This window comes from Ooceraea biroi, chromosome 4, assembly GCF_003672135.1.
Source record: "Ooceraea biroi isolate clonal line C1 chromosome 4, Obir_v5.4, whole genome shotgun sequence".
Taxonomy (NCBI): Eukaryota; Metazoa; Arthropoda; class Insecta; order Hymenoptera; family Formicidae; genus Ooceraea; species Ooceraea biroi.
In genome coordinates this window covers 7,711,535-7,724,095 of record NC_039509.1, presented here as the reverse complement: position 1 = coordinate 7,724,095, position 12,561 = coordinate 7,711,535, and the positions used below count along the sequence as shown (strand labels likewise).

Below are 12,561 nucleotides of genomic sequence, written 5' to 3'. Positions count from 1 at the left end.
CGCGCTTCGACACAGGCGACTATCCCGTGGACAACGCGTACGATATGCCTCTGCGGAACAAGAAGGTGCCGGGCCTCATGAAGGACGAGAACAACGACGCCGTCATGACCGAGTTCATCGGCTTGAGATCCAAGATGTACGCGCTGAGGGTATGCGGAAAGAGGGACACGAAGATGACCAAGGGTGTTTGCAGGAGCGTTGCGGGGAGAACGATAACGTTCGACGACTACGCGCGCTGTTTGTGGGAAACGGAGGAAATGACCTGACGACAGTCGCGGATACAGTCGAAGCTGCACCGGGTCTACACCATAGCGGAGACGAAGCTCGCTCTCAGCCCGCAAGACGACAAGCGGTACATCACACCCGACTCCACCAGCACTCTCCCGTGGGGACACTACGGCAGTACACGTTGATACACACGAGGGGGAACAATAAGGAACGCAGCATGTGTTTACGAAAATGTAATCTTTTATTTTAATACATATAATGTATATAACGTATATAGAGTGTCTGACATGAGGCGGGTACAGTAGGCGTAACAAACAGTTAGCCGCTCGTGCGATGCGATAGCGGCTAGTTTCTGATTACAGCGGTAGGCGTGAACATATCTATCTCGTCGTCTCGACGTTACGTCTACTGTCCCCGCCTCATGTCAGACACCCTGTACAAAAGCACACGGCGGTATATACGCGTACGATCACAAGACATTGTCCCTACTGATCCACGAATTGTGCGACGCGACCATTCCGAGCCACTTGACGTACACCTCGTTTCCCCTCCGTCGCAGCACCTTTTCCACGAGATAGACGTCCGGATTACGTGCTCTGAGCAACTCGTGTTCGTAGAAGCTGCCAGAGTTCGAAACTATCGCCACGATAGTCCTCCAACAGGTACGGCGCGGGATTGGTCCGTTGCACCTTCGCTACCCTAAACACCTCCGCGGTCCAATTCGGTGTATAGCCCGACGCGAAGACGGTCTTGAATTTGCTCACGCGCACCGTATCGCCCGCGCGGAATTTCGCTGGCGCGGCGATCTTCACGCGCTTGTAAACAGTGGATAACAACCGTGCAGCTGTGGCCGGCGTGACGTCGACCGGCCGCATCGCGATAGTACAGTGTCGTCGAGCGTGTACTCTCGCGGTACGAGGTGCGATAACGCGTCTACTCATTGTGTACGATCCATTGAGCGTAAACACTTTCCACATTTCATTCTTCAGCGCACGATTGAAGCGTTCCACTATCGAGGCTTTCATTACCGAGTGCGTAGAATAGTGATTTATACAGCGCTTACGCGCTAGTTCTCGCACGTGCGCGTTGTAGAATTCCTTGTCCTGTCGGTCTGCAGATTACGCGGGCACCTGCCATCGTCGTGGAATATCCGAGTGAACGCCTCGGCCTCTTCGCTGCCCGACTTACGCTTGAGAGGTACCGCCCACGCGTACTTGCTCAGCGCGTCGATGATCGTCAGTACCTAGCGGTAGCCTCCGTTCTACCGCGCGTACGATTGCACGTCGACCAAATCCGCCTGCCACAGGTCGTCGTACCCGCGTACGATCTCGCGTCGGCGAAGAAAGTTTCATCGCGCTGGCGCGGGTAATTCACGCACCAATTGTAGTCTCTCTCTCTCTCTCCCGTTCTCTCTCCCGCTCTCTCTCTCCCTCTCTCTCTCTCCCGCTCTCTCTCTCTCTCTCCGAACTGATGTTGCCACGCGCCTTGGCCCTCTTCGTAGCGCGATCCGACGGTCCGTCGTTCGGACCGTTGGGCGACCCGTTCGTCCGTCGTTCGGACCGTTAGTCGACCCGGTCGACGATGAGGGCCAAGGGGCGTGGCAACATCAGTTCGGAGAGAGAGAGAGAGAAAGAGAGAGAGAGAGAGGGAGAGAGAGAGAAAACGGGAGAGAGAGAGATTGATTGATTGGTCTTAATTAGCTGCAGTAGCTACAGTTGATAATTACCTTATACATTACATACATACTAACTCTTAACTACCTACAATATTACTTAGCGCTTGGCACTTCCCCCACCCTCTCTATTCCTAATATGCAACGCCAACACTTTCTTGAAGCTTTGCAGTCTCAGTTCTCTTTTTACTTCATGTGGTAAATTATTATACATCACAAATCCATCGTATAACAACATTCTCTGTTCCTCTCTTGTTTTACATTTACTTATATATATATATATCGCCTCTCTGTCTTGTTTTGACTATTTCATCCTTTCCTACTAATTCTATTTTATTTACTAAATAACTTGGACATTGTCCATTTACCATTTTATAAACTAAAATACACACATTATATTCAATTCTTTCTTTCACTGACATAAACTGCAAAGCCTCAAGCATATCCTTAATTCTAACTCTATTATTGCACCGCAATATAATCCTCATTCCCTTATTTTGCAATATTTCTAAATACTGTAAATTAGTATCTCCTAAACTCAACAATACAGACGAACAATATTCAAACAACGGAGCAACAATCGTTTTATATACAACACACCTCATATATGGTGTCAAGTTCTCACTAACTCTACGCAATACGCCCAATTTTGAACCAATCTTTTTACCTAAATAATTTACATGTGCCGAAAAATTCAAATTTTTATCAATCACAACTCTTAAATATTTTATTTCATTAATTACTTCCAAAACTATATTTTCCAATTTTACTTTTAAATTACTCTGATCTACTTTTTTTCTTATACCTCTTACCAACATAACTTTGGTTTTATTAACATTTAATTGTAATCTATTCGCTTTTAACCATTCTTTAACTTTTACAATCTGTTGATTAAGATTATCGCTTATTTCTATGCTAGAATACCCCATTGTATAAATCAACGCATCATCAGCAAATAATCTAAGTACGCACTTATCATCTATTATCATCTATTATCTTAATTATATCATTTATAAAAATCAAAAACAATATCGGCCCTAAGACGGTTCCCTGTGGAACCCCCAGCTCGACATCAATAAGATCAGACAATATACCATTTAATTTCACTCTTTGCGTTCTATTTTCCAAATAACTCTTAAACCATTTAAGAACTACTCCTTTTATTCCATACCATTCCATTTTCTTTACTAAAATATTCCTATCTACTAATTCAAATGCCCTTTTTAGGTCTGAGAACACAACTCCTACCATCTTTCCTTCTCCTATACTAAGCTTTCAATCTGATACAACTCATTGCAATGCTGTTTCACATGAATGACCTGCTCTAAAACCTGATTGGCACTCTTCAAATACTTATTTGAAAGTTATTATCCTCAAAATATTCAACCAGTTGTTTGTGCACTATTATTTCTAAAATCTTTTCATAAATTGGTAACTTATTTATCGGTCTAAAATCTTCCATTCTCTTTGAACCTTTTATCTTTGGTATCGGGATTACTGTCGCTTATTTCCATTCGCTAGGGAATATTCCCTCTTCTAAAGATCTATTTAATATATGCGCTATCTTTGAACCTGCTACAGTTACTACTCTCTTCATTATCTCTACAGTTATTCCTTCCTCTGTACCACTTTTATTTGCTAAATTCTGAACTATTTTGCTTAAGTGTCCAACCTCAATTCTATTAAATACTAAAAATTCCTTATCTGTATTTATAACTTTCACTACCTCCATCATATAATCAGACTCAGTTATTGACTTAATACTATCAACAATATATCTATTAAATATATCTGCCATTTCATTTATATCACTAATCATTATATTATTACATTGAATCTCTTTATATATATTGTCACTAAAAGAGTTACCTTTCAGTATCTCCTTCAGCGACTCCCACATTCGCTTAGGATCTTTTCTATTATTATCCAATTTTGATTCTAAATAGTTTCTTTTGGCTTTCCTACATACATCAACTATCTTATTTCTTAATTGCCTAAACAATTTCCAATCATCTTTACTCTTAGTAGTCCTTGCTATCTTATAAGCTTTATTTCTCTGTTTTAACATTTGACGAATTTCTCTTGAAAACCACTGCTTTCTTTGCTATTTATTTTGTAACATAATTTCTTTTCTTGGAGCCACTTCATCTAAACATTTTATAATTAAATTTACAGTTAAATTCGCCAACTCATTAACATTATCACCTTCTATAGCATTTAAATTATTATCAATTAATCTCATAAATGTATCTACATCCATTCTTTTACAGTCTCTACAAACAATTACTCTATTCTCATTAACTTGCACATTTACATTCCAATACACCTCAACTATTGAATGGTCCATTATTTTTGGTTCATGTTTTACTGATACTTCTATTTCGTGATTGGTAAAAATCAAATCAATAACCGACTCACGTGTATCTACTATTCTCGTAAGTTCATTTACCATTTGTTTCAAACCAACTGAATTCATTATTCTTATTAATTTAGTTTGATAATAATTATTAACTTTCATATCAATATTAAAGTCTCCCATTATTATAACATTACCATTCAACATATCATTATTACATGATTCTTCTAAAAAATCCAAAACAGTAGAATCTCTACCACTAGGTGAATGATAAATTAACATCAAATTTCCATTGAAATTCTTATCACTAATTTTAACTTTGGCTGACCACCAATTTCTTTTACATACTTCCTTGGCCATGATCTCAAATTTGATTTTTCTATCTATATACAACAATACACCACCCGTTCTACTCAATTCCGAATTAACTCTCACACATATATATTCATTAATCTGTAGTTCATGGTCTTCCACCATATGCGTTACATGTGTCTCAGTAAATCCCAGTACGCATGGTCTACATTTTTCTAACAATACATTTTCTATTTCGTCTTTATGTTTTATAAATCCTTGAACATTTAAACAAATCATTTTGCCTTTTCCTTTTTGTGATTTTACTATGTGCTATAAACTACCATTTATTTTACTTCTTTGTTTTTCTAGTTCTCATTTATAACATGAACAATTAATATCAAACGCTGAATGATCTGCATTTATATTTTTAATTTTAAAATTCTTAATCTTCTCTACACAATTTACACGAGAGAGAGAGAGAGAGCGGGAGAGAGAGAGAGGGAGAGAGAGAGCGGGAGAGAGAACGGGAGAGAGAGAGAGAGACTACAATTGGTGCGTGAATTACCCGCGCCAGCGCGATGAAACTTTCTTCGCCGACGCGAGATCGTACGCGGGTACGACGACCTGTGGCAGGCGGATTTGGTCGACGTGCAATCGTACGCGCGGTAGAACGGAGGCTACCGCTAGGTACTGACGATCATCGACGCGCTGAGCAAGTACGCGTGGGCGGTACCTCTCAAGCGTAAGTCGGGCAGCGAAGAGGCCGAGGCGTTCACTCGGATATTCCACGACGATGGCAGGTGCCCGCGTAATCTGCAGACCGACAGGACAAGGAATTCTACAACGCGCACGTGCGAGAACTAGCGCGTGAGCGCTGTATAAATCACTATTCTACGCACTCGGTAATGAAAGCCTCGATAGTGGAACGCTTCAATCGTGCGCTGAAGAATGAAATGTGGAAAGTGTTTACGCTCAATGGATCGTACACAATGAGTAGACGCGTTATCGCACCTCGTACCGCGAGAGTACACGCTCGACGACACTGTACTATCGCGATGCGGCCGGTCGACGTCACGCCGGCCACAGCTGCACGGTTGTTATCCACTGTTTACAAGCGCGTGAAGATCGCCGCGCCAGCGAAATTCCGCGCGGGCGATACGGTGCGCGTGAGCAAATTCAAGACCGTCTTCGCGTCGGGCTATACACCGAATTGGACCGCGGAGGTGTTTAGGGTAGCGAAGGTGCAACGGACCAATCCCGCGCCGTACCTGTTGGAGGACTATCGTGGCGATAGTTTCGAACTCTGGCAGCTTCTACGAACACGAGTTGCTCAGAGCACGTAATCCGGACGTCTATCTCGTGGAAAAGGTGCTGCGACGGAGGGGAAACGAGGTGTACGTCAAGTGGCTCGGAATGGTCGCGTCGCACAATTCGTGGATCAGTAGGGACAATGTCTTGTGATCGTACGCGTATATACCGCCGTGTGCTTTTGTACAGGGTGTCTGACATGAGGCGGGGACAGTAGACGTAACGTCGAGACGACGAGATAGATATGTTCACGCCTACCGCTGTAATCAGAAACTAGCCGCTATCGCATCGCACGAGCGGCTAACTGTTTGTTACGCCTACTGTACCCGCCTCATGTCAGACACTCTATATACGTTATATACATTATATGTATTAAAATAAAAGATTACATTTTCGTAAACACATGCTGCGTTCCTTATTGTTCCCCCTCGTGTGTATCAACGTGTACTGCCGTAGTGTCCCCACGGGAGAGTGCTGGTGGAGTCGGGTGTGATGTACCGCTTGTCGTCTTGCGGGCTGAGAGCGAGCTTCGTCTCCGCTATGGTGTAGACCCGGTGCAGCTTCGACTGTATCCGCGACTGTCGTCAGGTCATTTCCTCCGTTTCCCACAAACAGCGCGCGTAGTCGTCGAACGTTATCGTTCTCCCCGCAACGCTCCTGCAAACACCCTTGGTCATCTTCGTGTCCCTCTTTCCGCATACCCTCAGCGCGTACATCTTGGATCTCAAGCCGATGAACTCGGTCATGACGGCGTCGTTGTTCTCGTCCTTCATGAGGCCCGGCACCTTCTTGTTCCGCAGAGGCATATCGTACGCGTTGTCCACGGGATAGTCGCCTGTGTCGAAGCGCGCGGAACCATCTTTGCAAGGATATCGCAAGTTGTATCAGCGTTGGACCGTTGACGGTGCGATTCAGTGCGATGAATCAATATAATCTTACATTATAATATTGTCAGAAGATTAATGAAATCTTATTTCACTATTTCAGTAATCTTACGTGCAATCTCATTTTTCGCGTATGCTGAAAAACATTTTATACAAAACTATTTATAATGATCATGTTACTTATATACCACTAACCTTACAATATAATCTTACGTTATAATATTGTCGGTAGATTACTGAAACCTTATTTCAGTATTTCAGTAATCTTACACACAATTGTCTACTTTTTCGCGTATATTAAAAATACATCTCAGGCGGCACATGTTAGCCTAATATATGTTTCTTAGACGTATCTAATGTCTAAGAAACATAAAGTACCATTTAAGAAACGGTTTAAATAGAAACCATTTTTAGACCTAAATTTTAAAAACGTATTTTTCACGTTTCCACAGAAACGAAAAATGTGTTTTATTAAATTGATTCGAAATTATATAATTAATATAGAAAATATAGTAATTTCTTCTATTTAATGTGCGAGTATTAATTATTTTTACATCATACGTTTCAATGTACTCGATTATGGAACAAGAGACCAAAATCAACACACGTGTGCGTGCGTGCGTGCGTGCGCGCGCGCGCGTGTGTGTGTGATTCCCGCCTCTGATTCACCAAGCGTCCGATAGATGGCCAAGCCAGGCGTGACGTTCTCGCAAGAAACATTTGCGTTATCACCTTATAAATAACCATCCGGAAAACCGATTCGTTGGACAGTTTGCTCCTAAATACACATTTCAATAAAATGGTTATGGAACGTTACGTTAAAACGTTTATGAAACGGCTTTGAAACCAATGTGTGCTGCCTGGGATATTACAAAACTATAAAATATCTTTTAAAATATTACGCGTGGTGGATGGGTGGACCTTAGCGCGGGATTGGGACTAACGAAGTAGTGGGTATGTTGTTATATACATTACTGTTTTACATTATTAAAATATATATATATATATATATACATGTTTATCGCTTATTACACATTACTCTATATTTATATCCTATACATTATAGTTTATATAGTGTGTGTGTGTGTGTGTGTGTGTGTGTGCGCGCGCGCACGTTGCTCCTCTCACATCTCCTTTTCCTACTCTGCGGGGGGTCTGCTACAAAAGAGAGTACACATATATTAACACTGGTATGAGTGTAGCGTGTGTAGACGCCGCAGAAACGTATGAGGTAGCAATACTTACTCACGTGGCGGTGTGTTGGCGCGTACGTACTGCAGTCCGATGCCTCTGCCGACGATCGGCTGGACCGCATCGAAAAAGTCCACCCTGTGCTGCAGCACCTCGTCTATGTTCTGCAGACACGTTCTCAAGTCGCGCCTGGAAGATCATGTACACTCCGTTACACCGTCCGCAGTATAGGTCGGGTCATTAGGTTTACGTATGTTTGTGTGTACTTACAAGACCTGCTCCATCTCGGCAACACGGGCCTCGCCCACTCCCGCGCCGAGACGGCTGAGGTACCCTGCCGTCTCGCGCGTCTTCGCTACCAGTACAGCGGCGTTGTGTGCCACCATCACTGCCGCCGCGTATACTCCCTCGATGGCGTCAACCACGGTCTCCATATTATTAGCCAGGAACGGATGTCGGGTTGCCAGTTACAATAGGAATGAGAGTGTCGCATGATGCGTTGTCTTTATAGAGCGCGTGGTATGAGGGGTTTGCTCTTTTCGCGCGGTGTCAGCGAGATGAAGCGCGTCTTCACAATCGCGCTATGGATAGCCGGGTCACTTTATCTCGCTCCGTATATGCGAAAAAGGGAATTGAATCCCGAAGAAGGATTATGGGAAACTCCCCGTATGATAGACGGGCTGCGAGACGCGTGCCATAGTCAGCAGGTACGCTGGTCCGTGGCGGGCTGACATAGCGAAGTTGCGACCGTACTCGCGTTTCACTATCAGGGGTAACTGCGGAAGCGTGGGACAGCTGACTCGTGTGCAGAGATAACATGCGAAAAAGGAAATTGAATCCCGAAGAAGGTTTGTGCGGATAAACCTACTGTACAATAGACGAGCTGCGTGCCATAGTCAGCGGGTACACTGGCCTGTGGTGCGCTGACACAGCGAAGATGCGACCGACTCGCGTTACACTATATGCTGCAATTACATACTCGCCCCTTATCGGTCCGCTGGACACGTATGCATGGGTCGTACTGCTCAGGGGGTAAATGCGGAAGCGGGACAGCTGACTCGTGTGCAGAGATATTTCGAACGACTGGAAGATGTCCGAACATTTGAGGAACCACGTTCGAATAGTCGACCCCCAGCACGACCACGCATTCCCCTCTACGTAACGTGCTTATACATGAGAGCAAGAGGGTATATAAACTGCGTCCCGCTGAGGATACGTCAGTCAGGTGTTCATATTCTGAGTGTAGAGGACCTGCCCACTGCGCAATGTACCACGTCACGTTACCTCTCGACCAGATTGGGACCGCAGCTCCGCGGCCTGTGGAGGACGGGGGCGCGCTGAAGAAGCGTCGTCGCGAGTAAGTTACGCGCGCGCTGGCCGCTAGGTCACGATTCGTCATCATCATCAGCATCATCGTTTTCTCGCCTCACAGGTGGAGAGACGTCGCCGCGACGTCCAACGTAGACGTGCGACGCATGCGGATACTGAGCCGCAGATACAACTTGACCAGGACCGGCTACAAGTTTCTGGAGATTGGAATAGGCATCCCTCCGACCGCGGATGCGGTGGCCGTGCACATCGTGCTGGGGGACACTACCAGCAAGGAGATACTGCTGACTCCCGAAATGTGGAAGGGATTGGTGGACAGTAGAGCCATAATCTGCGACAACCTCGCGCGGGCTAATGGCGAGCACGGTCCGTCCCCGCCCATGCAGCTGGGTGACCTGACGGTGCGCTTCGCTACCATCAACAGCCAGCCAACGATACGTCTGGACACTCCGTTCGGACGATTGACCCTGTCCGCACCGACGGTGCGCTTCCTCTACGGATTTCGGCACTGTGTCCAGCGCGTGATCGCCACGATGACCGTCGTCGTCGGACGCGCCGAGGCTAAACTTCGCGCCTTCAGGCACATCGCCGCGGGTGTGGAGGATCCTTCCAGTGCTCTCAGAGCCATAAGCGGCAGCGCGGACTTCGACCGGAACGACCTGCTCGATTGCGAACTACTGATTATGGTTTTTGGTAATTTTTGAGTTACACGCCGTATACCAGCAGTCACCACGCGCACATTCTCTATCATATTATATTATGTTATACATTATATATGTTCTGTATGTAAACACATTAATGAGGTAAATTAAAGTATATTTTCCGATCAAATTGCGTCTTTTTATCGCGTTGAACCTCCTCACCTCCTCTACCTGTACCTATCTGTATAACATCTATGTTGTATTAGTGGCTAGCATTATAGAGAGTAATACGTTAGACGTCGCGTCCATACGACATTGCATAGGACAGGCAACCGTGAACGCGTCCGTGCAGGTCCGCAAAAAACGTTGACGTCACCTGGCCTTGAACATGTTCGTGCAGGTCCAAGCGTATATAAACATAGGGATGATGCAATATGTAACAATAGCGCTGCCGCCATTTGCGCTACTGCGCAGTTTCGGGGCGCGTTCGTTCCGAGCAAACATATAATAATAGTGATAATGCAATAGGTAACAATAGCGCTGTACCACATGTAACAATTGTAACAATATACGACCCCCTGCTGACTCTTCCCCCCCCCCCTGTGTCCTTGAACATGGTCGTGCAGGTCCAAGCGTATATGACATTGTGCTGATGTTGCACTATGTAACAATAAGAGATTCTCGGTCTAACGAGCGGATACCATCGCTAATTTTGCGGACGTGTGCGAAACTGCGCAGTACGTGATGCATATATAAAACGGGAAGTGTGTCCGATCGAGCAAACGCGACGATGTTCCTGTTGCTGCCGGAAGACAGAGAGATCTGCCGTTTGACGAGCGAGCAGTTGCAGTACGTTCCGAAGATCATTCTCCTGGAACGATACGGCGACTACGTGGAAGGGTTGTGGAACAGGTTACCGGAAACCTGCGACGCGATCCCGAGGTGCAACGGTACCGCAAGTGCTACGCGCACCACAACCAGCCCGGGCAGCGTGATCACATAGACGGACCGCCGTCGCGGATCATCGAATGTCACAAGTGTCAAGCGATCGAGGCGCGAGGGTTGCACGGATAGGTCTGTGACAAGGGTACGCAGACGTAGACGCGTTACCGGCGATCTCCGCTGTTCCGACGCGCGACAATGCGAGATTGGGTCTTCAACGAACGCATGAGCCCTCTCGAGGAGGACGTCAACGAAGTTCTCGGGGACGTCCACGACGTTCTCGGGGACGATACTCCAGAAGAGACCGGGCCCGGGAGCGTTCAGCGAATCCCGGTAGCGCGTTTTCTGCGCGACCGCGAGATCGGTGTACGTCGAACCGGCGAACGTTCCACGAGGCAGGGAGTCGTGATTCAAAAGAGGAGCGTCGTGGACTGGCCGTATCACGTGCGAAGGGCACTGTACACGCGGATGCTGAGAGAGTTCAAGGACGCGGCAACAGGGACGCGAAGATCATGGGACTGGCGGTACTACACGGAGGACATCGCCTACAAGGTCGAGGACAGGGACGTAGCGCTGTGCGTCACGATTCCCGCCGGTCTCGGGCGGTTGTGCGAACTGACGGTGATGGACGGCCTATACCGTACGACCTATACCTACATAATCGACCTACACATAATCGATGGCGAGGAGTGAATCATGAAATGTCGATAACGGAAAAACAATATTATAACGAACGGGCAAAGCAGGAGGAGGAACGGACACAGTTACAAAGTGAACTGGCGAAGTACGAGGGCGTCCCGTTCTATGCAGAGCGGTTGAAGACGATGAACGAGGACGTTAACGACGTAGAACGTCATTGCTCGACGTGCTAGCGACGGACGTGCGCGTGCTCCGAGGTGTAAGAACGCTCTCCGTCGCGCGAGGACGATGTCTCCATGTGCACGCGCACATTATTATATTATGTTATACATTATATATATATGTTCTCTTTGTAAACACATTAATCACGTTAATTAAAGTATTTTTTCCGATCAAATTGCGTCTTTTTATCGCGTTGAACCTCCTCACCTCCCCTCCCTGTACATATCTGTATAACATCTATGTAGTATCAGTGGCTAGCATTAAAGAGAGCAATACGTTAGACGACACGTCTGCAAAATTCTTCTTGAAACTAATTCTATTGCGTAGAACTCTCTTGCAGAACTGTCGAGAACTATCGTTAGAACTGCTGAAAATCTTCAGCACGACCCATTTTCACTAAGTGTCGTGCTGAACGCAGATATAACGAATTATTCAAAAATTGTTAACGTGTGGAATATCGATCTGAAATTGTATATATATATATATATATATATGAATTTCGATTAAAAATATCGGAAACTATAGTCAAAAATAATAAATTTCCACGCGTTTTAGTACTTTAGAGGGGAGAGTGTCGTGCTAGATTCGCAAAGGTAGCACGACATTTTTTCAATTTCGATTTTTCAATAAAAGGAATGCAGAACTCTTTTTAATGTTTATCAGGAACTGTAGAACTATGAAAAGTGCTATTAGAACTTTCAATATTTTTTCGATATTCGTAGAACGTCGTTCCAGCTTCAAAGACGTATAAAACCGTCTAATCGCGCTTTTTCACAAATTAGTGTATACAATTATTATATTCAGTTTAGCGGCCTCATTAAGCTCTTTCGAGATGTTTTGCGCGAAACGAAAGAA

At 45.3% G+C, this 12,561-nt stretch overlaps 2 protein-coding genes across 2 annotated transcripts; one reads left to right on the top strand and one right to left on the bottom strand.

Moving 5' to 3' along the window:
- Positions 1-815: 815 nt before the first annotated feature.
- LOC113561769 lies at positions 816-1,253 on the bottom strand. The gene has a single exon (XM_026968949.1). The coding sequence runs from the start codon at positions 1,251-1,253 to the stop codon at positions 816-818; it is 438 nt and encodes a 145-aa protein (XP_026824750.1).
- Positions 1,254-5,455: 4,202 nt separating this feature from the next.
- On the top strand, positions 5,456-5,893 carry LOC113561768. Its single transcript, XM_026968948.1, has one exon. The coding sequence runs from the start codon at positions 5,456-5,458 to the stop codon at positions 5,891-5,893; it is 438 nt and encodes a 145-aa protein (XP_026824749.1).
- Positions 5,894-12,561: the final 6,668 nt, after the last annotated feature.

Coding starts and splice junctions, on each gene's coding strand:
- LOC113561769 (XM_026968949.1), bottom strand. CDS start 1,253: ATGAAAGCCTCGATAGTGGAACGCTTCAATCGTGCGCTGAAGAATGAA.
- LOC113561768 (XM_026968948.1), top strand. CDS start 5,456: ATGAAAGCCTCGATAGTGGAACGCTTCAATCGTGCGCTGAAGAATGAA.